Genomic DNA, 27451 nt, shown 5'->3' on the forward strand with positions numbered 1-27451 from the left:
TGACACTCTGATTTCTAGACAAGATGATATATCTCTTTTGGGGATTACCCTGACTTCTAATCTCTCTTGGCACAAGGAAATTACAAATATTGCTTCCTCTGCATCTAAAAAACCGTTTTCTCTTTCGCTCCCGGCGTTACTTTTCTTCCAAACAGCTGTTCACTCTGTACAAATCGCAAATCGGCCCTACCATGGAATATTGTTCCCACATCTGGGGTGATGCCCCCAAAACCTCTCAGGTTTCTACAGGGTGTCTCAAAAATATTGGTACAAACATTTAGGGGAGGTAGCTAACATCTAAAGGAATGTGAATTGCATAGGAACCCATAACCGGAAACGTCACCGTAAGTCGGTACACGGTGCAGTTCATCAGTTTGTGAGAGGGAAAATTTCTGGTTTACTCATTCAAGCAGTAGTCGTCGCACGAAGAGCATGCATCAATATACAAACTGTGAGCTGGCAGACATGCACCTAGTGTATGGATTAGCAGAGGGCAATGGACAAGCCGCTCAACGAATTTATGGAGAATGCTTCCCAGACAGACATGTACCAGACCACCGTTTGTTTGCGTGTGTGCATCAAAATTTGTGCGATTATGGGTCATTTAGAGGTAACAGGGGCAGACCACATTCAATGCGAACTCCAACCATAGAAGAAAGTGCGTTGGATGCCGTCCAGAAAAATCCTACTACCAGCACACGTGACATTGCCTCTGCCTTAGGAGTGTCTCGTTGCAGTGTACAGTGTGTCTGGCACGATGATTCCTTACACCCCTTTCATCTCCAAATGGTTCAGTTACTGCTCCCCCAAGATCATCCTGCACATGTGGCTTTTGCGCAGTGGTTTCTCCAAGAAAGTGTTCAAGACTTGAATTTTCCAGCCTATGTTTTGTTCACGGATGAGGCTTATTTCACTCGGGAAGGCTTATTCAATCAGTACAATGCTCATGTGTGGGCTCACGACAACCCACACGGTGTGCACCCCAATGCGGCACAACATCGCTTCGCAATAAATGTGTGGGCAGATATGGTCGGTGACTGCTTAGTCGGCCCATACCTGTTACCATCCCGCACGAACTCTGCTAAATATTGGATCTTTCTTGAACAAGTTCTACTAGAGTTACTTGACGATATTACAGCAAATGTTAGATGCAACATTTGGTTTCAACATGATGGGGCGCCTACCCATTATGGAAAGTGTGTTCGTGACAATTTGAACAGGTGTTTTGGGTGTCGATGGATTGGCCGTGGTGGACCAGTTGCCTGGCCCCCACGCTCATCTGATTTATTGGGCAATGATTTCTTTCTGTGGGGGGCCCTCAAATCTATCATGTATGAATCGCCTGTGGAGACGGAAATGGATCTCATGGCGAGACAAGTCTGCGCTGCTGCTACTGTCAAAGAAACTCCAGGTGTGTTTGGCCACGTCCGCCAATTCATGCTGCGTATGTGTCACGCATGCATAGCGTCTCATGGTGGAAGCTTCGAGCATCTGTTGTAACATCATGAAATGCATCCATCTTGTACTCCATTGTTAATATTATGTCAAATAAATGTTTGCCACTAATTACTGTCTTGTGTCATTTTTGCTTCTTGTGCCTCTGCTACTACTTTCCTGTGATGTTTACGGTTATGGGTTCCTATGCGATTCACATTACTTTAGATGTTACCTACCTCCCCTAAATGTTTGTACCAATATTTTTGAGACACCCTGTAGAGTCCATTCAGAAGAGAGCAGTTAGGTTAATTAATGACTACTCCTAACAGAGTATCTCCACTCGCTGTCTCATAGACGTATGTTTCGGCTGCATGCCTTTTCTATAGATACTTCCATGGGCACTGTTCTTTTGAATTGGCTTCTACAATTCCCACTCGCTCTTTGAAAACAGTCAGAACTCATGCAGCCAACAGCCATTTGCTGTCCAATTTCAAATCCACAGAACCAACTTTTCATCTTCCTCGTTTATTCATTCAACTGCCGTTTTCTGGAGCAACCTTCCTTCATGCATATTTTCTGAAAATTACAGTCTATAGAAGTTCAAGTCTAATGTCAACAAATATCTTCTTTCATCTTCTCAACCTCCAACCCATGCACGGTACAAAGTACTATAAGTTCTAATACCTCTCGTGTTTGGGGTTTTCAAAAAAAAAAAAAAAAAAAAAACTTTGTGCAGTAGGACATCCCTAACTTTGTCAGGCAACCTCACTTATGATAGCAAGGTGAAATTCATACAAATTCACTTTCATACAAGATTAATTATTGCACAGTATTCAGAACTATAAATTGAAAAATATGAATTGCCAGTTTTCTTGTGCTGAACAGCTCTTTTCCCACATGGATAGTAATACATCATTTGTTCTTTACAATACACTCCAGAAAATTTTATTCAGCAACAACTTTAGGATTCATTTTTGTTTGGGCTCTCTTGTTTCTGACTTTTACCATTTAATTTAATTGTTCTAATCCACATTCATGAATTTTAGTCTGTGCAACCCAGGCTTTGTGCTCAGGTGCACCGTCATGGAGTAGCAAAACCTGATGACCCAACTTTATTCGTCTTTTTTCTCCAAAGTGCAGCTTTTAACTTTTGTATAAGGCTGACATAATATTGACCTGTTACTGTAGTTTTAGGTGCAAGTAAATCAATTAACAATAATCCTTTTGTGTCCCAGAAAATTTGTCAACACTTTTATAGCTGATGATTGGGTTCAAACCTTTTTCAGGATTGCAGATACCTTGTGATTCCACTGAATGCTTTCTACTTTAGGATGTAGCAAAGTTTCATCACCAGTCACAAATTATGTAAAAATCTATCAGGATTAGCAAGAATTAATTTTAAATTCTCTTTTGATGACTCCACTTTCTGATGTTAGCCATGAATGAAAGGTTTCTGGGAAGCCATCCTGCACAAACTTTGAATATTCCTAAATTCTAATGCATTAATGTAAAATGCTTCCATGGGAAATGTTAAGTACTTTTTCAAGTTCAGACAATTCAGTTCATTTGTTTTTCTAAAATTTTTTCTTCGACAAAGGCGAATGTTTCAGAAATGATTGTTTAAGATGGTTGGTCAATCAGACCTCAAATCATCAACTGACTACTACTGTCTTTTGCACTCTGCCGACCATGTTGCAACAGTAGCATTACTGGGTGATACTCCCCCAAACACCATATTCATTCTTTAGCATTGATGTCCTCTGGTCTAAAATTTGTTACTGAATCATTCTCAATTTGCTGGTTATTCATTCTTTCACCTGTCCATAAAAAAAACTTTAGAAACTGAATCTTTCCATGTTATTTTATAAGATATTAAGATTAAGCTATCAAAATAGCCTATTATATAATTTATTAACACATTTTATAGTATTAGTAACGGCCGCATGGTGCAAGAAAGCCTATGGCTTATGCTGCACCAGCCAAAAAAAAAAAATCCAAACAAAACAATGATAAAAACAAAAAAAAAATAAATAAATAAAATAAATAACTAAATAATAATAATTAATAAATAAAAAAATAAATAAAATAAAAAATAAATAAAAAAAATTAAACCTATCATCCTATGCGCTTCCCTTACCCGAAAGTACTATCCAGATGACCTTTGAATTTCCCCAAACTGTCGGCCTCTACCACCCATGAAGGCAACTTATTCCAGTAATTTATAATTCGCTGGCTAAAATAAAACTTCCTGCAGTCCAATCTAAACATTTCCCCCCGTAACTTGAATTTATGTCCCCTAGTTCTAGCATAATTTATAATCTTGAAAATTTTGTCATTCATTTTACTGATGCCCCTCAGAGCCTTAAACGCCTCAATCAAATCTCCTCTAAGGTGTCTAGTTTCCAAACTCTGCAACCCACATATTCAAAGTCTTTCTTCATAAGGACGTCCTTTTGCCGATCTCACCAGGCGAGTTAACCGTCTTTGTACCCTTTCAAGAAGGAAGCTCGATGTCTTTCTTTAGGTGCGGTCTCCATACTTGAACACAGTATTCCAAGTGTGGTCTAACATAAGCCTTATATAATGGATTATCACGTCCCTATCTCTACTTGCAAAAGTTCGATAGATCATTGATAGGACACCATGGGCCTTCCTTGCAACTTGTTTACAATGCTCAGAGAATTTCATGTCTGACCGTATCGTAACACCCAAGTCCCTTTCCTCCAGTACTGGGTTTAGTTGAACTTCCCCAAGTGAATAAGTTATTTTGGGATTACTGTTTCCCAGGTGTAATACCTTACACTTTGTTGGATTAAAGCACAGCTGCCATTTTTCTGACCATTCTTGAAGTCTATCTAGGTCTCTCTGAAGAAGCTCAGCTTGACAGTGATCATTAACTACTCTACCAATTTTAACATCATCTGCAAATTTAGACATCGCGCCCTCTATCCCTTTATCAATGTCGTTTATGAAAATTAAAAACAACAGTGGTCTTAATACTGATCCTTGGGGAACCCCACTTCTTACATCAACCCAATCTGAGGAATAGCCATTTATCACAACCCTCTGCCTCCTGCCCTGAAGCCATCCTTCTATCCATCTAAGGATTTTCCCAGTGATTCCAACCTGTTCCAGCTTATAAAGCAACCGCTCATGTGGGACTGAGTCAAAAGCTTTGCTGAAATCTAAATAAACAATATCAAAATTATTCCCTAAATCCAGCTCGTGAGTGACCCTTTCAAAATAGTGAACCAGATTTGTTAAATATGATTTTCCCTTTACAAAACCATGCTGAATATCCTTGAGAATTCGATCCAAATGATCCTGAATTCCACCCTTGATCATTGCCTCCATGATTTTCCCTACTACTGAAGTCAGACTGACAGGTCGATAATTTCCAACTTCACTTTTAGAGCCACCCTTATGTATGTCTTTCATTTGCACTTTTCCAATCCAAGGGAATCTCCCCAGAGTCTAGTGATGCTCGCATAATTAGCCTCAATGGTTCAATGCACTTGCTTGCCGCCTCTCTTAAGATTATAGGGTATATTCCATCAACTCCAGGAGCCTTACTGGTCTGTAGGCTCGAAAGTTTTTTCATTAAATAATCTTGCGAAATTTCAATATCACCCTGTTATATACCCTGTTCTTGGAACATTTTGACCACCACTCATATTTTAATAGTATAATGAGAGAGAGAGAGAGAGAGATAGAGAGAGAGAGAGAGAGAGAGAGAGAGAGAGAGGTGAGGCTGCATACCTTTCTTATGTGATCAATTAGCTCCTCTTTGTTTCCTTGATATTTCATATTGGAAGGGCCAGGAAGTACCTGACTTGCCTGCATCCTGTCATCTTTTAATGAAGATAGGCAGCGGGCAAATACTGCCTCTCCTAATAAAACAAAATGGAAGTGCTTAAGGTTACCACTAGCATTCATTGATGTACATATTAAAATTTATTCATGGCAAGTTACAATATTTTAATGTATCAAGAGGCCTTACATCTGAGCAACTTCTCATCCTTACAAAAGAAATTATAAGAAAGCATCTGAACAACTCATTAATTTGTTGATTATTATTTGACTATATTCAATCTGGTAATTCTGAAAAGCCATTTCTAACATCTCCTTAAATAGACTGAGGTTGCCATGTTCTAGCAGACTAGTTAAAAATCTACCCAAAAGTCAGCCAGCATGTATTACTGGGAACAGTTAGCATTTCTTCCTGGATAATAATAAAACACAAATATTCATTCAATTTAATGGAAATCCCATTTCAGAAAACAATTTAGTAAATTTAGTAATTAAACAGCAGCAATGTTAAAAAAAAAGTTGGAGTGAGGATTAAATCTGAGTGTCTGCAATTCTGCCCATACATGATAGGAGGGAGTATATGATGAGAGCCTTGTCAATCAATTTGGAAATGGAGAGATTGTGCAAGGGTCACAGGGTAGATATTTTCTTAGTGTGATCTGTGCTTGTTAACAGGAGAACTGCTCCTACAGGGATGGATACATTTTAAATAGAAAGGGTGCAAGAATGTTTGCTGATGCTATCAACGCAGCATTATGTCGGATGAAAAACTGCTAGCGTTGGGTAAACACAGACCAACATATTAGTCTGTGTTAAATAGTCTATGTCTAATAGATTATACCAATAGAATATAATAGCTGCACACAGAGTCGAAAGTGATTTTTGCACCTTCTATTGGAATGAGCAGCAGCCTAGAAAGCGAGGTAGTGGAGATTTCAAGAACTGTTGGGAGTCATCATGAAATAAATAAATACTTTGGCTGTGTTAAGGTAATTAAGAGTAAGAACAACTGCATGTATACTTGCATGTACGCCAATGACGAGTATAGTAAATAATTTGGTGAATTTGAAGTTCTGGTCAAGACATCAAATGAAGATATTGTTGGAATTTCAGAGAAGTGGTGTCACTCAAATATAAGGAATGCAGAATTTGAATATGGGGAGTACAATGTATAGCTGTGCAGAGAAACAGTGGGACAGTAAATTAGAATGTCTTACAACGGCAGATTTAAAATTTCCAGATATTGACTGGAACTTGTGGTTTTGTCACTCATGGACTAGCAAAATTTTTGTGAATTTTTGAATGACTCTTTTTCCACAGCAGCAGCATGTTAGAGAGACAACATGAGGGAGTAATATTGTTGATCTGATTTTCAATAGTGATTATTCATGCATTCATAATCCACAGATAAAAGAACCACCAAGTGGCAGTGATCAGAGTGTGTGATTTGGGATTTACTTAAAGATGTAACTACCATCAAGTGTAAAGGGAGGGTTTTTTAATTTCGTAAAGGTGTCTCCAGTGATCTCAGACAGTTTTTATATTATATACAGTGGGTCCAACTGATGATGTTACCATCAGGGAATTCTAAATGGGAAGTGCTCAAGGAATTAATCATAAAAGCTGCTAGGCTTTTCATATACTAAGAAATATACTTTTCATAACTAAGAAATACTGTTCAAGATTTAGACCTAAATGGATGTCAGATGAAATAATGAGGCTCATGGCTGAGAAGAAAAGTTCATGGGATGCATATAAATTTTCAGGTGACAGAAACCTATGGTAGATATAAAGTAGCTGGTAATAAAGTCACAAAGGAGGTCAGGCAAATGAATGCAGATTAAAAGAAATTTTTGGAAAGGATACGAAGTAAAACAGCAAAGACTTCTTTACTTATGTAAACACTAGAAGGAAGTGCTTACATAAGTAAAGTCATAAGTTACATAAGGTCCACTGGATATTGATGGTTTGATTGTTGATGATCATGCTTAGGTTGCTGGCAAACTGAATGAGTATTCTGCATCTACATTTGCGCATGAAGAATTCTCTAGGGAAGGGGATGCCAGAAGTTTATCAAGGTCTAAAAGGGAACTGTATGAATTTGTAATAACTAAGAAGAAAGTGGAAGAAAATTTGAAGTTAAACATAAGAAAGGTACCTGAGGTGAATGGGATTTACCCAGTTATATTAAGGGAGGCAGAAAGGTAAGTAAGCAAACCTTAGCCATAATTATAAGAGTAATCTTGGATTCAGGGGAGTTCCCTGCAGACTGGTGATGTGTGAATGTATCCCCCAATTCACAAAGGGGGATTGAAGGGTGACACGAGTAATTACAGACCAGTTTGTTTAATTTCTTTTCCGGGTAAAATAATGGAGTCACTGGTTAAAGATGCAATCCAGGATCATCTAGACAAGACTACAGCAATAATTCAGACACAGCATGGGTTTGTTAAGGGAAAGTCTTGTCTGACAAGGATAGGATATTATGATGTGGTTACAAAGGAACTGGATGCAAAAAATAATTTTGATATCATATATTTGGATTTCAGGAAACTTTTGACACTGTTGTGCATGAAAAACTATTATATAAATTGGAGCAGAATAGTATTAAGGGTAAGTTGCTACAATGGATAAAAGGATGGTTAAGTGGGAGAAGACAGAGGGTGGTAATCAATGGGTGCTGCTCTTCGTAAACTAATGTTATTAGTGGAGTTCCACAGGTTTCAGTGTTGGGTCCACTGTTGTTTTGTATATTTATCAATGATATTGATGAAGGTATATCAGGCTTAATGTCGAAGTTTGCAGATGATACAAAGGTTGGCAGGGTTGTTAATGACAGTAATGGCAGTGTGTTACTGCAACAGGATCTAGATAATTTGGGCAGATGGGCTAAGAAGTGGCAACTGAAGTTTAACCTTGACAAATGCAAAGTACTACATATGGGTAGAAGTAACCCCAGAGAAATGTACCAACTGTGTGGTACTACACTTAAGGTGGTAGAGAATGAAAAAGACCTGGGAGTAATTGTGCAGGCAGATATGAGGTTTTCTGAGCAATGCAGACAGGCTGCCAGGGCAGGTCATGGGGTTTTGTCAATGATATATAGGAATTTTGCTAGCAGGGAAAAGGAGGTGATTGTCCCTCTGTATAAGGCAATGGTCAGGCCAGGCCTTGAGTACTGCGTACAGGTCTGGAGGCCTCATTTTAGGAAGGATGTAGATTTGCTTGAGCATGTACAGAGAAGGGCAACAACATTGGTGAGGGAAATGATCCCTTCATTTCCCTCACCCGAACCTCTTACCAAGAGAGGCTTAAGTACTGCAAATTGCAGTGGCTGGAGACTAGGCACCTGCACGGTGATCTGATTGAGGTGTATAAGGCCTTGAATGGGTTGAGCACGCTGAATTCTGATGGGATCCTTCCACTTGTTCAGATTACGAACCTAAGGGGGCATAAATTCAAATTAAGAAAAGACAGATGTAGAATAGATGTGCGGAAATTTGCCTTTAGCCAGCAGGTGGTTAATTGCTGGAACAAACTTCCATCTTGGATAGGGTGCTGACTCTCTTTAAAAATTACAGCTGTGAGTTACAGGCTCCAAAAAAGCGATAAGTGTTTGCCTTTTTATTTACATAATTGTTATTTTATATTGTACTTAATACATAGTCTTACAGTTATAGTTATGATGGTTATATTTATTTTAATTTAGATAAAGAGTTTTTGTGGATTACCAGTTAATATTACATAAAACCGTTATTTCGTTCAAATTTTGCAGCCATTGTTTTTGTATATAGTGGTAGGGAATTCAAATTTTTAATTGAGGTAGCTAGGTAGCTGTAACGCATAATTATATAGAGTAATACACTTCACTGTTTCTATTAGATAGTGTAGTATTGATATTTAATTAATTTAATTTATTGATCTTATTAATTTAGAATAGCATGCCCCAAACTAGAGCAGCAAAGCAACGGGCACAAAGTGGCAGAAGTGCTGTGACTCGGGGGAGAACTGAGAGGGGCGATTCTCCAACGCATCACAGCCTAAAAAAATGTGCAACTTGTGAAATGTTTGCCGAACTCTCTGCAACGGAACATGATATTGCCAAGGGGGGATGTCTTTGTGTGTGCGTGATGAAAGGAAATCAGGTGACAACTCAGCGTTGTTATGGGCCTATATGGGAGTTTGAAGGACAGGGTGGATGCCCTCAAAAGATCTAAATTTAGGGGCCATTCAAGCTCTCAGTTGCCCACATCAATACCAGAGCTTGCACTTGGTCATCACGCAACACAGCGGCAACCCCCAAGGCAGAATGCACTGGTCCCACAGGAACTAGTAGTTGTTGGTGACTCTATTGCCAGGAAAAGGTTAACATGCTTTGTAAAAAGGATAGGTGGAACAGGACGAGGGTATGTTTGCCAGGGGCAAAAGTTGATGATGTTGTACACGTTGGCACTAATGATATTAAGAATAGGAGACCGGCAGAATTACTTAACAAGTACAGGTCACTGCTGAACAAAAGCCGAGAATTAGGGTTGAATTTGAAAGTGTCTGCAATTCTGCCCAGACACGATAGGATGGAGTATATGATGAGAGCCTTGTCGATCAATGCGGCCCTGGTAAGATTGTGCAAAGCTCAAGGGATAGAATTTTTTTCAGCTTGGTCTGTACTTGTTAACAGGACAGACTAATTCTACAGGGATGGGATACACTTAAATAGAAAGGGTGCAAGAATATTTACTGATGCTATCGAGGCAGTGTTAGGTGGGTCGGAAAACTGATAGCTTGGGGGGATACAAGGACTAATAGCTTAACAGTAGCCGTAGGCAGAGGTGAAGGTGATTCTTGCACAACTTCTATTAGAATAAGTAGCGACCTGCAGCGAGGGGTGTTGGGGGTTTCAGGGACGGATGGCAGTCATCCTGAAATAGGTGGGTATATGGGATGTGTTAGGGTAACTAGGAATAGCAATAGGAGCATGTATGCTTGCATGTATACCAATGCTAGAAGTATAGTAAATAAATTTGATGAATTTGAAGTGTTGGTCAAGACATCAAAGGGGGATATTGTTGGGATAACAGAGATGTGGTGTCACACAGATATAAGGAATGCAGAACTGGAATTTGGGGAGTACAATGTGTACAGAAAGGATAGACAGGATATAAAGGGAGGAGGTGTTATGCTGTTAATTAAGAAAAACATAAAATCAAAAGAACTGCACCCAGTTGATATAGATGAACAGTGCACTGTTGATCAGTTTGGTGTGACATAAGCACTGCGAAAGCAAAAATAAGAGTAGGAGTGTGTTGTAGGCCTAATGACTCGAATGAGTACAATGAACAATTATACAGAGAAATAGAGTGGGCCAGTAAATCAGAATGTCTTATAATGGGGGATTTTAACTTCGCAGATATTGACTGGAACTTATGCGTTGGTCACTCACACACTAGTCAGACTTTTGTGGATTTATTGGATGATTGTTTCCTGCAGCAGCATGTTTGAGAGGCAACCAGAGAGGGTAATACTCTTGATCTGGTTATCAGCAGTGATCATTCGTGTATTAAGAATTTGCAGATAATGGAACCACTAGGTGGCAGTGATCACAGTGTACTGATGTGGGATTTACTTAAAGATATAATTACCATCTGGGGTAAAGGAAAGGGTTTTTGCTTCCGTAAAGGCGAGTACAGTGGTCTCAGAAAGTTTTTAAATTCTGTACAGTGGGATAAACTGACGATGTTACCAACAGTAAATTCTAAGTGGGAAGCATTCAAGGAATTAATCGTGGAGGCTACTAAAAGGTTCATACCTATTAAGAAATATTGTTCAAGGTTTAGGCCTAAATGGTTATCTAATGAACTAATGAGACTCGTAACAGGGAAGAAAAATGCATGGGATGCATATAAATTATCAAACGACTCAGAAGCCTATGGCAGATATAAGCTAGTCTGTAATCAGGTCACAAAGGAGGTTAGGCAGGCGAAGGCAGATTATGAGAAATCCTTGGCAAAAGATGCTAAGAAAAACAGCAAGAATTTCTTTATTTATATAAACTCTAAAAGGAAGGGGATGAATCTGATCGGTCCACTTGACATCGATGGTTCGACTGTTGATGATCCTGCTCAGATAGCAAACAAACTGTACATTCACACGTTAGGAATTATTAAGGTTTGAAAATGGCAGAAGGTTATCAAATTGTAGCAGGATACTTAATGATTTTGTAATAACTGAGAGCAAAGTGGAGGAAAAATTGTTAAAGTTAAACATAAGAAAAGCACCTGGGGTGGATGGGATCTATCCAGTTATATTAAAGGAGGCTGCAATGCAACTAAGCAAACCCTTAGCCATAATTATGAGAGCATCCTTGGACTCAGGGAAGGTCCCCACGGGCTGGAGATGTGCAAATGTATCCCCAATTCACAAAGGGGATCGAAGGGTGACACGAGTAATTCTGTCGTTGTGGAAGTTGATTGGTTAGATAAATTTAAGGTGGAACTGGACAGGCATTTGGAGGGAATGGTGTGAAATGGAATTTTTTTTGGCTGATGCTGCATAAGCTCATACACATGCTTTCTTACATCACATGCCACTACTACTACTACTACTAAACTGCTGCAACAGGATCTAGAAAAGTTAGGTAGATGGCTTTAGAAATGGCAAATTAAGCTTAACATTGACAAATGCAAAGTACTGCATATGGGAAGCAGTAACCCTAGAGAAATGTACCAACTATGTGATACTACACTCAAGGTAGTGCAAAATCGAAAAATCCTGGGGTAATTGTGCAGTCAGATATGAAGAACTCTGCAATTCTGACAGTCTGCCAGGACAGCTCATGGGGTTTTATCAATGATATAAAAGAATTTTGCTAGCAGGGACAAGGAAGTGATTATCCTATTGTATAAGGCAGTGGTCAGGCTACATCTTGAGTACTGCATATAGGTCTGGAGGCCTCATTTTAGGAAAGATGTGGAGTTGCTGGAACGAGAACAGAGAAGGACAATGATATTGATGAGCAGAACAAAGGAGTGCTCTTTCCAAGAAAGGCTTCAGTTCTGCAAAACTGCAGTCTGGAGACAAGGCACCTGCAAGGTGATCTGACTGAGGTTTTAAATGCTTTGAATGGATTGAGTAAGCTCAATGGTGATGGGATTCTTCCTCTTGTTCAGACCACACACACATTCAAACTGAAGAACCTTTGCAGAATAGATGTGCTGAAGTTTGCATTTAGCTAATGGTGGTTGATTGTTGGAACAAACTTCCATCTGTTGTTGTGGAAGTTGATAGTTTAAATAAATTCTAGCGAGAACTAGACAAACTATTGTAGGAAATGAATAGGTGAAATGGGAGGTTTTTTTTGACTAATGCTGTATAAGCTTGCTTTCTTGCATCATTTGCCACAGTTAATGCTAAGGTGACAGCAACAACTTATTACTACCAAGTTGTTGTTGTTGTTGTTATTTGGTTTTTAGGAGCATTAGCAACTAAGGCCATATTGCTCCAGGATATGCGGTGGTCATTCCCTGACCTTTCCGCATCCTCCGTATTTGGTGGTGATGGGCTCGAACCCCGGTCTAATCAAGAAGCGTGTGCTACGCACTGCTGCTCCTTCCCACCTGGCTACGGAGGCGCCTACTACCAAGTGCTTAATTTCTTCTTTTTGTGCCTTGCTACTCCAGTTTTCAGACCCACCATAACAGGGACATTATCAACACAAAAAATGCCAGACAATTTTTTTAAAGGAATACTACAGAAGATGCCCAATATTGACCTGTGAGAGTCACCTCCCAATACTGGTATGGCGAGCAAGCTGATTTCTGTATGATGATTTCTTTATTTATTAGGGAAGGTAACCACCACAATGGGAGATAACTTGAAATGAATTTGATTACTGCCATCTTCAGCAAATAAAAATGTCAGATTTTTTCAAGTTGCAATTTCACTAATAATGCCTGCTGTCTTTGTTCTTTCACATCAACATCTTTTTTCTATTTAAGTATTTGAGAAAACACATATTTCTCAACAACAGACATGGATGATTAGCACAACAGACATGGATGATTAGCACAACTGACAGGAAGATTATGTTCTATGATAAATGATATGACAGCATCACTTTCACACTATGAAATTGCGTTTATTTTTGCCACAATTACTACACTTATTTGTTTGCTGTCTGATTACAATTTTCCCTGCTACATGAAATTTAAGGATTGCATCAACAAAAAAGTATACAAAGGAAATTTTAAAACACAAATATAAAAAAAAATTGTTTTAAAAAAATATTAAAACAAAATAGATTTTAAAACACAGAAAATCTTGTCATTTTTTTGGCATCTCACCAAAAGAGATTATTAATGAGCTTTGTATCACACACAAATGCAATAAATATACGCATTACAGAGAACAAGGAAACGTTTCCCACATTCCAAGTGATTTATGCAATGTAAAATAGCACACCCGATAGCTGATTTTTTAACAAAATTAAGCAGAAATTTTAAAAAATTGAGAATAAAGGAAAGAAGTGGGTACAAAGGAATGTATATTGTATCACTAGATCAGTCCAGCAATAAACTAAATTTTCATAAACTCATGCATAAATTCGTTTTTTCCCTACAAACTATACTACATGTATTCCACAATATCCTTTCCAAACTATATTCATTCCCTCATTTTGTTCAAATACTTCCAGGTAGAGTGATCTACTGTTCATTTGAAATCCACATGTAATATCTTGCTTGCAATCCAAAATTTAGAATAATTATTATAATAAACAATGTATTTAGAGTTTATTATTGAAATTGTAAACTCTAAATAAGCTATTTAATAAATCATTCAGAGTTTGCTACATTTAATAAGTCATGATAATGAAATTTATTAACATAGCAAAACACTGCTAGTTCCTTGGCTACAAAAATGTAAAAACTTACAAAAAAATAATATGCATGCATCCCAAATTTGGGAGTAATGGCAGGTAGTGTTAAGACTAATGTTAAAAATAGCTTTTACCTATCAGAGTAACAGGTATTCCAAATTCTAAAGCAGCAATTGCAGTCCACTTTCCTGTTCCTTTCTGAAAATAAAGATCAGTACTTTAACAGAGCAGAAAAAATTAAATTTAAGATATCAGAAAAATTAGAAACCTAGCTTTCAAAATAATCTGAGTGACAAAAATTAACATATTAAATGCAAAATAACTTGATTGATTATATTACACTGGGTGCTTAGCCTCTATAACATGATTTATGTTTTCTTACAATAATTCATAACTCCATTTTTAAAATCTTAAAACTTCAGTTGTGACATTAAGTTTATTTGCATAATATATTATAGGGATAAAGTATACAAATTTTTTATACTTATTGCTGATAGCTGGGAAACAACTCATTTTGAATTTACCAAAATGAATTTGAGTTCACAAAAAAATGTTTCATAATTCAAAAACAAAGAACAGAAACAGAACATATGCTCTTAGAAGTTTACCCTTACCTCCTTTGAAAATAGTACATCATGTCTACACAAACACCATATATAAACTAATTAAAAATCTCTTACAAAATAATGTCAATGTAAAAATATTTTGCTCTAATAACTGTTCGTTTTCAATTCTCTTCACTTAATTCAAAGATTGGTCATTATCTGATGTATATCAAAGTGATATAATTATAATTTATCTTAAGCAGCCAATTCAATGATGAGATATAGCTGTGATACTGTTTGTTGTAAAGTTTGGAGATTTATGCACTACTTTAGTAATGAATATGCATTTATTCATTACTAAAGTTAACGTATTCAAAAATTCTTAAATTTTTGAATACGTACGTTATTTAGTCGCACACTATGCTTTAAGAGGCACTATTACTTTTACTAACTGACTAAGAAATCTTCAATTTGACATACTTTTATTTTATAGTTCTACAATGTAAGATGGTAAGTTGTTCTAATTCTTAACTTTTGAAAAAGAATTGTTTTGTGACCATGTACAATTCATTCAGTTGTACATGGTCACAAAGAACTTTTGACCAATCACAAAACAATCAACCATTATTCAAATATATTGCATTGGCAGGTTTAGTAGAGAATCATGAATGATTCCTTAAAATTCTGTATCACTTGAACCTTTAGTACAAAAATGGGGTCAAGAGTTTTAATTCCTTACGTGACATTGCTAATATTTTGATATATTTATCCAGTCATCCAGAAATATACTGCTGTGAGTTATTCCCCTCCACTAAATCTATTTTCAAAAATTAATGTCCACCACAATAATAATAATAATACATTATCTACTTGCCAACTCCACATTTGTATAAACTGTCATCATATTCATCACACTTATTTGGTTTATACTTTGCTCTCAATCTTATTTTTTTTCCCTTTGACTTATAATCACACTTAAGGCTCTCTTTCAATATTTCTCATCAATTGAATACACTCTTCTTCAATCAAAGCATTTTGCAATTAAATGCATAAACACTCCTTGATATATTTTCTGTTTTTGGATATGTTAAGTACACACTGTATTAGAATGACACATACTTCAAATATTCTTGTCATGTGAGAATTTGCTGATTTAATCAGTATACAGATAGATTAGATTTATTAACTATACGGTAAACCCCCGCTATTCGCGGGGGTTACGTTCCTGAGAAATGTCGCGAATACTGAGTTATGGCTTCCATAGTAATAAAGGGGTTCCGTTCCAAAGTATGAAATATATAAGAAAAAACTAGTCTAAAATTTTGTCTATGTATGTATTATATGTACCTTCGTAATGTGACTATGTACATAGTGAAATGCAAGCATATGGCACCGAAATGAAAATAAGGAACAAATTAATATTAAATGTAATATTTATTAGAAATTTCAAACCAGCACCTTTGCTAGCAAAAAAACTTATCCCGCCAGTGCTAACACCAGTTTCGCTAAAGTGTTAATAAAGGTGTTTTGCTTTTTCACGAAGGATGAGTGAACTTAACGGAATTTTATTGAGTTCGGTCTTCTATCCACAGATTTAAAGCTTTTTCCATCTTTTCTAATTTAACATCACAAGTTACAGAGCAAATTTTTGAAGCAATTAGCATGTTTTCACGGACACTACGGCGGATTTTTTCTTCCGATTTTTTGATTGATCGTACCGTTGACTCATTGATTTTATAATGTTTTGCCACTGAGGAGACACTTTCACCATTAGAAATTTTATCTAATAACTCAATTTTATTCGGTAATGTCATCACCTTCTTTGATATTTTCACATTTCTCTTGTTATTCGTAGCCATATTTTTGTAGGGGTTAGAAAGAACTTGTCAACAATAAAGTCACTTTCTTCCGTTAACACACTCGAAAAAGTCTGTTTTACACTGCAAAATGGTAGATTTATCATTTTTGTAAGCATATCAATTTATAAATTGATAAATTGATTCAATTTATAAGCATATAAATTAAAGCAAACAACGAAACCTTCCATGACAAGCGCATAACACATACTGAACAAGGATTAGCAAGAAACATCCACGCTCGCGATTTTGTCACCCCTCTCCCCCCACCCACTGAGCGCTGTTTTGACCGGGAAAGATAATTTTAGCCACGCCCATGTTTTTTTATGGCGGAAAATATTCACGGCGCTTTAAAATTCACATTTTTTTAGGTTTCATTTTATATTAAATCGGCGATCGCGAATACAGATACCGCGAATAGCGGGGGTTTGCTGTATGGGCGGTGAGTGTGTCAGTCTAGTGATTTTGTGCTCTTACATTTCCTTTAATTTCAAGTGCAATTCTGCAACCAAGTGTAGATTATTTCGGATATCCTGAAAGCTAAAGATGTCATCTATACAAAAGTTCCAAACTATCGGCCCCGAATTTTTGAGGTAAACTTACTTTTGATAATTTTAGATAGACATAATTATATGCTTTAGCAGTAGTGACCGGATGCACGTGTATCATAGCACTTAGAGCGAATGCCACCCTGCTGCACGTACTCGCAATTAGGCTAATCCCTGCCTTGAGCAACAAGGCTCCTCTGCCTTTTGTTTCTCAGGAAATAGAAAGTAGCTAATAGTGCACCGTGTTTGTTGTTTACTTGTTTGAACTTAAGGGCAAGCTATACAATAAGGTAATTTATCTCCAGAGCTTACAAATTTACCCTACTTGATCATTTATTTTCAATGTATATGTAAATATATTTTTCTAAAACATTGAAGTCAGCCTCCAAAAAATCGCCAACTTAGTTCAGCCCCTATTTGACCACTTACTTGTGGTTTATGGCAATTACAACGAGCTCTGCTTCAACTTACTACGAGTAGAAAATCGTTTATCCGTATTCCTCTCGTTAATCCAGATACCCACTAAAACAACATGAGCGACGCTGAAGTTGAACTGATAGTTAAGAGACAGACAGATTACCCAATCCGCTCAAGGAATGAGGCCCCGGCAACTGGGGAAGGTATGAATAAACCTACAAAGACCGAGGCCAAGAAGAAAGAGAAGGGTAGAAGAAGGTCTGCTACAGACGTCCCAACAACGAAGGAAGTCTCTGAAGAGGCTGGCAATGAATCATTCAGCGAATCTGACCATGAAGAACAAAAGAGTCAGGAAACTGAGCATGAAGGAAAAAAGAGTCAGGAACCCCCCTATTACCCAGGTTCCCCCATTGACTGGTACTCCAGTGGAACAGATTATTGCCATTAGAGGAACCCTAGAAAAATACATGGCTAAGCAATCAAGTAGAATTACTGCTGCCATTAGAACTGACGTGATAGAGATCTTCAGTAAAATGGAGACAGTGGTCCAAAAATTGCCGTCGACCACGAGAGGCTGAAAGCAAAAATCGAAGTTCTCACACAGGAGGGGGAAAAACAAATGCAACAACGCCCCCGCTCCTTTTCAGAGGCGTTGAGGAATGGAGCTCAATATGTGCCTAACCAACCAGGAAAAGTACAAAACCGAAAGGTGGTAAGAAAGCCTGAATCACATGTTATTTTGGTTAAACCAGTGGAAGATGCACATTTAGATACCAGTGAAGCGGTCAAGGAAGCACTCACAAAAAACTTCAAGGAGCAGATGAAAACTGTAAAAATAAAGAGTATTAGAAAGACCAGGCATCCAGGAGTCTTAATAGAAACAGACACCAGGGAGGAGGCACAAACCATCCTGAATAATGCCGACATGACAAATTTCGGGCTTAGGGCAGAAGCCCCAAAGAAAAAAGGGCCTTCAGTTGTGATCTTTGATGTGGACAAGAGCTTAACACCAGAGGAGCTCAAAGCCGAGATCTTTAATAAAAATCTAAGTATATACCTGCAAGATGAGGCTAGCGTGGATGATATTATCCCGAAATACAAAACGAAGACCAAGTCACCTACAAACGTAAACTGGGTAATTGAACTATCAACCAGAGCATGGCAAATTCTGGGAGCTCAAAACAGAATATTCATTGAATGGGGTAGCCATAGATTCAAAGAATATATTCCTGTCCGCAGATGTTACAGGTGTCTCCGCTTTGGCCATACCTCACATACTTGCAATCAGCGTGAATCCACATGTGGCCACTGTGCCCAAAAGGGACACGACTATAAGGATTGTCCTGTCAGAGATCAGCCGCCAAGCTGCGCAAATTGCAAGGCTGCAAAGGCTCCACACCAACATTCCATCCGAGATACCAACTGCCCTGCCTATCTAAAAGTAAAGAGTCTTTACCAAATGCGAATAAATTATGGATAGAATTCTTTCTCCCAATTACCAACTAGAGATAAGAATTGTACAATTAAATGCGCAGAGAGCAAGAGTTGTTGCAGACCAGCTGAAGATAAAGGCTGAGGAAAAACAAATAGATCTAATCCTGCTCCAGGAGCCCTATGTTCGCTCTGGGGTGGTTATGGGCTACCCCTCATCATATAAAATTATCCACTGTACAAATGACCAACCATGGGCTGCGATTGTCATCAGAAACCCTGATATCACAGCAACCAAGATCACCCCACTATGCACTTCCATCAGTGCCTGTGCCCAAATCATGACATCTCTTGGATCACTGTTCATCCTCTCTCTCTACAGCCATCCAGGTGAAGACATCACTGCTGCGATCTCTCTTATTGAAATGGCACTCCAGCTCCTCCCGGGTGGGCATCTACTGATAGGCATGGACTCAAACTGTCGCTCGCCACTCTGGCACAGTCAGGCACCAGATAGGAATGCCCTAGGAAATGGCTCAAGACTGGAGGACCTTATCCTCACATCAGGCTTACAAATCTTAAACCGCCCAGGACATCTACCCACTTACAGTGGCCCACTCTGGGAGAGCGAAATTGATATCACAATGGCTACGCCTGACTTAGCCAACAAACTTTCCGGCTGGACGGTCCAGGAGTCCTGGACCACTTCAGACCACAGAGCGATCACATTCTCCCTTGTTCGCTCGGTGGAACGCGTCGCATCAATTCCAAAGGACATTGTGCGTTATAACACCAAAAAAGCGGATTGGCAATGCTTCCTTGTGGAACTGTCCAGAAGGCTACCGGATGATGTTCCTCTACCAGCTTCACTCTCGCCAGATAACTGTGTACGCAATATTACTGCCATCATCAAAAGTGCCTGTGATCTGTCCATTCCGCGTAGGAGGCCATACTGCTATGCTGTCCCCTGGTGGAATACAGACCTTCGGGACTTAAGAATGAGGGCACAACAAGCCAGGAAAACTTACCAACGTGCACGTGCCCATCTTCCCCCCGCATGAAGTTGAAGCTGCCCGGGAGGCATATCGGGTAGTTAGAAACATGTACACCAAGGAAATTCGTAAGTGTAAGAAGGAATCATGGCACACCCTGGTCTCTACTATTGGCAATGAAGACCCATGGGGCATCGTGTTCCACATCGTCACCAATAGGCTGCCTAGAGGTGAGGTTCTTAGTACAACTCTCAAACCGGATGGCTCTTCAACCTTTACCTGGTCTGACTCAATAAACAATATTCTTGATTCCATTTACCCTACTGAATTTACAGCGATGTCACTGGAGCAACAGCACTTCATCGACAGTAATCAAGCTTATCAGCCAGAGGCTACAGAACCGCCCTTCACTATGTTAGAGATGAATATGGCTCTGGCTAAAATGAAAGATGGCAAAACGCCAGGTGCTGACTTACTCAAAGTCGACGTAGTCAAGAAATTCACTGAAGTCTATCCCACCACACTCTTGAGCCTCCTCAACAGGTGCCTTGTTGAAGGAACTTTCCCTGTACCCTGGAAGACTGTTACTCTCAAGCTGATCCTGAAAAATCCAGATAAACCGCCCCAACTTCCTGCTTCCTACCGACCAATTGCTCTGCTCTCCGTTTTGGCCAAGCTTCTAGAACGACTTCTGCTGTATCGCCTTTCCATCTGCTATACCGATAAGCAACTCACCTCACCATGTCAGTTTGGATTCAAGACAGGCTCCAGCACTGAAGACGCTATACACAACTTGATTACCCAGGCCACACATACAACTTCAAAGTATACTCTAGCCATCATGGTGGACTTTGCTGGTGCCTTCGATCGACTGTGGTGGCCCAGTGTCCTTCGGAGGCTTCGGCAGGCAAACACGTCCAAAAACCTATACGATAGTCTAAAATCCTATCTCAGCAATAGAAAATTACAAGTTGTAAACAAATACCAGACTATGACAAGATACGTTCACCGGGGTTGCCCCCAGGGCTCTGTCCTTGGGCCATTCCTCTGGTCCATTGTTCTGGACGAGTTCCTGGGGTTTGACCTGGGTGGAGCCAGACCCTTAGCCTTCGCTGATGATCTTGTTCTAGTGGTGCAAGGTGACACAAGAGTGGCACTGGAAGAAAAAGCAAATACAGCTCTGGAAAAGCTCCAAAACTGGGCAGCACTCCACAACCTCTCAATTTCTGGTGAGAAAACAAAATCGATTCTCCTCAAAGGAAAGCTACAAATACGCAGGCCTCCAACAATGAAGTTAAATAACATCCCTATACGTCTCTACACAGAAGTCAAATACCTGGGAATCTACATTGACACCGGACTTACCTTTCACTCTCATCTGAAGTACTTATCCACAAAAATCCGAAAGTATACGGCTATGATAAGAAGAGTCAGCAGAGCGGACTGGGGTTTGAAGCATAAAGCTTTGTCTCTCATCTATAAAGCGGCGTTTCTCCCAATTGTGTGTTATGGAGCCTCAGTTTGGTGTACAAAGGCCATCCTGGAAAAGAACAAGCGTAAACTTGACTCAATACAAAGATTCATGATGTTATCTATCTGCAGGGCATGTCGCACTGTCAGCACCCCTGCCCTACAGGTTATTACTGGATGCTTGCCACTCTATCTTGAGGTGATTAAAAGGGGACTTTACCATCGATTAAAGAAGGGAATTCCGACACAGATGTTAAATCTTCAACTGCAGCTTACCAACGACCTGAAACAAGAAAGAAAACGTTATCTTCACACACCTTCAAGGAATTTGGCAGCATTCATGGGAAACTACGCCCAAAGGAGAAATTACCAGAAGATTCCTCCCATCCATTGACATGACTTTCCCGAAGTCTCCTTCCTGGTTTTCACCTGGTCTGCAAGTTACATTCCTGATCACAGGACATGGGCCCTTTCAACAAAAATTGACAGCAATGGGAATTGAAAGCAATCCATTCTGCCACTGTGGCGAAGAGGAGTCATGGGGGCATGTCATGTATGAGTGCCCTGCTTACGATGATTGTAGGCTCAAATTTTTTACTGAAATCCAGGAGAACCCTCGTAACCATGAAACATACCTGCTTCAGAATGAAACAACATACAAAGCCTTAACGAGTTACGCACAAGCTGTCTTTACCATCAGACGGGCAAAGTTTGCTGAACTTAGAGCTGCTCAGAACAACGACCCTCAAGTACAAACACAAACTGGGGTCGGATAGCATTTTCCCAACTGATAAAAGAGTAAGACTGAAGATTAAAATACTATGCTGGCATCATCATGGTTGGCACTCCTTGAAAAGCTGACCCCCAGAGAGTGCTTGGCCTTTGGCACTCGCACAGTGGCGCCTGCCCCTGTGACTTTTGATCCCTCTACCCATCCCCTATTTCTCCTTACTCGGGTGGACTGCCTTCTCTATCTGTCCACTTTAGCTTGTTCCTCACATTCAGATCCCTCTTCCTCTTGTTCCCCAGGCCTTCTCTTCTCTTCCTCTCTCTCTCTCTTTTTTTTTTTTTTTTTAACTTGGTCTTCATCCAGGACGCTCAGGCGACCCTGGCGGAGACCAGCCAGAGAATAAAGGGCAGCCTGGCTACCTCCTAGCGGTGTGTGCGGGCAACGTGAGGTCCCACCAGGGGCCCCGCGGCCAAATGCCAGGACACCCAACAGAACCTAACGCAATATGTCATATACAACAGACAACACTTTTCTGGCATTTACAGTAGTTTCTTCACAGCGTACATATGGCGCAGATGTGAGAAATCACAGGTGCCGCCTGACCCTAACACTATGCACACTATGTACTCCCAAAATCGGTATACAAACATAAAAAACTGTCATTTTATAGTTTTATAATCTTTTTAATGCAGTCTATGTAGTTGTGAAAGTGATCTCCTTCAAAGCATTTTCAATTGTATATTTAATTAATTCTGAACAAATGGTAAGTAATTAACCATCACTTTCCATAGTGTTACAGCCACTATTAGTTCTTGCTCTATTAGTTGAGTGTGCATGTGTATGTCAGTGTGAATGGATGTATGTGATGAGTGGCTTAGTAGTAGATTCACACATGTTGAGGGGTGGGAAGAGTACAAGATATCCTGCATCCTCACCAATACTACTCTGAAAGTTATTGTATGTCTAACAGTATTTCACACTGCATTGATTAACCATATACAGTAGACTCTCGATTTTCCAGGATAGATGGTAAAAAAAAAAAAAAAAAAAAAAATCCCGGATAATCGATTTCCCGGTTAATCCAAAAATACAGAAGTCCCCGACATACATAAGAGATATGTTCCAGTACTTACTTCGTCGAGTTTTACGTAACTCGGGAATGATTAGTAACATATTGCTACTATATTATTATTGACAAAGCTGAATTCAGCGTGATACTTGTTAATGTTTCACCATTTTCATACATTCTTATTAGTTTAATTTTCTGATCCAAATCAATCTTTCCTTTTGTCGGTAGATGTACTAGTAGCGCTGTCACTTATTCTCTTAGTCAGCACCATGATAACGGTCAAAATGAAATTTTCTGTAAAGAAATTCACAGGGTTAAGGCAAAAACTCATTATTATCACCCCGCACGAGCTCACATTTTACTAAAGCACATTTCTGGATGTCAACAAAAAAACAATAAAACAATTTGCACTTTCCGTAGTTTCTGTTAGCACAATCTATTATAAACTCGATCTTATTGCATTTGTGATAATACCAATAGCTGGAATTCTGTCGTTATCATGGTGAAGTGTGTGTCCCCTTCACTGAAATCTTCAGTCATATAAAAAAAGCCATAAATAATTGTAAGAATCTTCTTTTTTTCCTATTTTTTTTGCTTGTTACTCCGATTTCACTTGTGCAATTTGTGCGTGCCGTGATCGTTGTTATTGATTGCTTATTATTTTTTTTGTTGTTATTTTAAATTTTGTAATCCTAAAAATAAAAAAAAATTAAAAAAAAAAACTGAGTTAAAACAAATTTACGTAAATCCATAGTTGCGTAAGTCGGGGACTTACTTTATAGAAAAATGTTCAGCAACCTACGTACAAAATAAGGCGATAGATAAAAACTTACCACGTACTACTCGTGTGTCCAATACGATGCTTCCCATTATTTTTTGCAATGTCAATTTTAAATTGAATAGCTTCCCTTTATTTTTTTACAATGTCGCGTAACATTATAATGGTTCATTAGAGATTTAACGAATGCACCGTTTTCAAACTTTTGAATAATTTCAAGTCTTTGTTTAACTGAAAGCGCAACTCTTTGGCATTTACTCATCATTTTCACAATTTCTAAACAAAAAAAAAATTAATAATGTTTATTATAAAAAAAATTGACATCCCTGACATAAATAATGAAACAAAAATTTGCCTTTTTGCGGTGTGACAGAACACAATAATGAACGCAACACACTAAAATAAACTAAGCATTTTGTCTCTTTTTTTTTTTTTGAGCAGCGGTGTGAAGACAGCGGGGGTTGCAAGATAATAGGCACATTAATCTCCCAATGAAGACTTATAATACCACTTCTTGTCACTTGCAAAATATTTGTTTATACCTATTCTAGTTATTACTTGGAATTTTATGATTCCTGGTTGATTTTTTATTATTTTTTTTCAATTTGGAGTCTTGAAGTGCCCCGGTTAATCTGATCCTGGTAAATCGAGAGTCTGCTGTACCTAATTTCATTTATTTGATTTAAATTTAGTAGTATAACATTATTTTGTGATTTTTTGATTAATTTGGTGTATTTATTCTTTACTCGGCCTTGTAAAAGTATCAGTAAGGGTTTCCACGTGTTCGTAACTACCGTTACCGTTAGTAACTTTCCCGCCATTGTGATACCGTACTAGATATACCGTAGGTTATATACCGTACTAGATAGCGTTAGTTGAACTTCGTTAGCAGTTAAATTGTACGTTTAAATAAATACATATAACGACTTAGATTACAAACGTAATATAATTAATAACATAACATAATTAATTAATAAATTAATAGAATCATGACTCAGACCAGAGCAGCAAAGCAAAAGGCTCAAGCTAATGGAAGTGCTGTGGCTCAGAGCAGAACTGAGGGGGGCAGTTGTCCTCTGACTCACAGCCTTATAAAATGCACTGTTTGCTTGATGTTTGCAGAGCAATCGGGTACGGGACATGATACTGCCAAGGGGGATGTCTTTGTGTGTGCGCGATGCAAGGAGTGTATCGATATCAGGCAACAACTCGGCGTTCTTGTGGGCCTATATGAGAGCTTGAAGGACAGGGTGGATGCCCTCGAAGAAACTAAATTGAGGGGCCCATCAAGCTCTCAGCTGCCCACATCAACGCCAGAGCTTCCACTTGGGCATCGCGTGACACAGAGGCAACCCCTAAGGCAGAATGCGCTGGTCCCGAAGGAACTAGTAGTTGTTGGTGACTCTATTGTCAGGGAAACGGGGAACATGCTTTGTAAAAAAGATAGGTGGAACAGGACCAGGGTATGTCTGCCAGGGGCAAAGGTTGATGACGTTGTAGAGCGAATATCATCTTTTAAGGGCACAAAAGGTGATATAGTTGTACACGTTGGCACTAATAATATTAAGAGTAGGAGACCGGCAGAATTACTTAACAAGTACAGGTCACTGTTGAACAAAAGCCGAGGATTAGGGTTGAATTTGAAAGTGTCTGCAATTCTGCCCAGACACGATAGGAGGGAGTATATGATGAGAGCCTTGTCGATCAATTCGGCCCTGGAAAGATTGTGCAAGGCTCAAGGGGTAGAATTTTTTTCAGCCTGGACTGTACTTGTTAACAGGAGAGATTGCTTCTACAGGGATGGGATACACTTAAATAGAAAGGGTGCAAGAATATTTGCTGATGCTATCGAGGCAGTGTTAGGTGGGTCGGAAAACTGCTAGCTTGGGGGGATACAAAGACTAATAGTTTAACAGTAACCGCAGGCAGAGGTGAAGGTGATTCTTGCACAACTTCTATTAGAATAAGAAGCGACCTGGAGCAAGGGGTGTTGGGGTTTCAGGGACGGATGGCAGTCATCCTGGAATAGTTGGGTATATGGGATGTGTTAGGGTAACAAGGAATAGGCATAGGAGCATGTATGCTTGCATGTATACCAATGCTAGAAGTATAGTAATAAATTTGATGAATTTGAAGTGTTGGTCAAGACATCAAAGGCGGATATTGTTGGGATAGCAGAGACGTGGTGTCACAAAGATATAAGGAATGCAGAACTGGAATTTGGGGAGTACAATGTGTACAGAAAAGATAGACAGGACAGAAAGGGAGGAGGTGTTAGGCTGTTAATTAAGAGAAACATAAAATCAAAAGAAGTGCATCCAGTTGATATAGATGGACAGTGCACTGTTGAGTCAGTTTGGTGTGACATAAGCACTGCAAAAGCAAAGATAAGAGTAGGAGTGTGTTATAGGCCTAATGACTCGAATGAGTACAATGAACAATTGTACAGAGAAATAGAGTGGGCCAGTAAATCAGAATGTCTTATAATGGGGGATTTTAACTTCCCAGATATTGACTGGAACTTGTGGGTTGGTCACTCACACACTAGTCAGACTTTTGTGGATTTATTGGATGATTGTTTTCTGCAGCAGCATGTTCGAGAGGCAACCAGAGAAAGTAATACTCTTGATCTGGTTATCAGCAGTGATCATTCGTGTATTAAGAATTTGCAGATAAAGGAACCACTAGGTGGCAGTGATCACAGTGTGCTGAAGTGGGATTTACTCAAAGAGGTAACTACCGTCAGGGGTAAAGGAAAGGGTTTTTGCTTCCGTAAAGGGGAGTACAGTGGTCTCAGACAGTTTTTAAATTCTGTACAGTGGGATCGACTGACGATGTTACAAACAGTAAATTCTAAGTGGGAAGCATTCAAGGAATTAATCGTGGAAGCTACTAGACTTTTCATACCGATGAAGAAATATTGTTCAAGGTTTAGGCCTAAATGGTTATCAAATGAACTAATGAGACTCGTGACAGAGAAGAAAAATGCATGGGATGCATATAAATTATCAGGCGACGCAGAAGCCTGTAGCAGATATAAGCTAGTCTGTAATCAGGTCACAAAGGAGGTTCGGCAGGCAAAGGCGGATTACGAGAAATCTTTGGCAAAAGATGCTAAGAAACACAGCAAGGATTTCTTTACTTATATAAACTCTAAAAGGAAGGGGCTGAATATGATTGGTCCACTTGACATCGATGGTTCGACTGTTGATGATCCTGCTCAGATAGCAAACAAACTGAATGAGTATTTTGCATCTACATTCACACGTGAGGAATCATTACAGTTTGAAAATGGAAGAAGGTTATCAAATTGTAGCAGTGTGCTTAATGATTTTGTAATAACTGAGAGCAAAGTGGAGGAGAAATTGTTGAAGTTAAACATAAGAAAGGCACCTGGGGCGGATGGGATCTATCCAGTTATATTAAAGGAGGCGGCAAAGCAACTAAGCAAACCCTTAGCCATAATTATGAGAGCATCCTTGGATTCAGGGGAGGT

General features: G+C 39.0%; 1 protein-coding gene across 1 annotated transcript in view; it reads right to left on the reverse strand.

Annotated features, from left to right (window-relative positions):
• The window catches only part of Pgd (phosphogluconate dehydrogenase), a 173275-nt gene that overhangs the window by 31060 nt on the left and 114764 nt on the right, over positions 1-27451 (reverse strand). The window contains exons 8-9 of the mRNA XM_090375793.1: positions 14254-14317; positions 5197-5327 (exon numbers count right to left, since the gene is read on the reverse strand). Of these exons, the coding sequence (XP_090231919.1) occupies positions 5197-5327; positions 14254-14317 (195 nt within the window). The remainder of the gene's footprint in view (positions 1-5196; positions 5328-14253; positions 14318-27451) is intronic.

Source organism: Mastigoproctus giganteus, chromosome 6 (genome assembly GCF_048544385.1).
Source record: "Mastigoproctus giganteus isolate SK-2022 chromosome 6, ASM4854438v1, whole genome shotgun sequence".
Lineage (NCBI taxonomy): Eukaryota > Metazoa > Arthropoda > Arachnida > Uropygi > Thelyphonidae > Mastigoproctus > Mastigoproctus giganteus.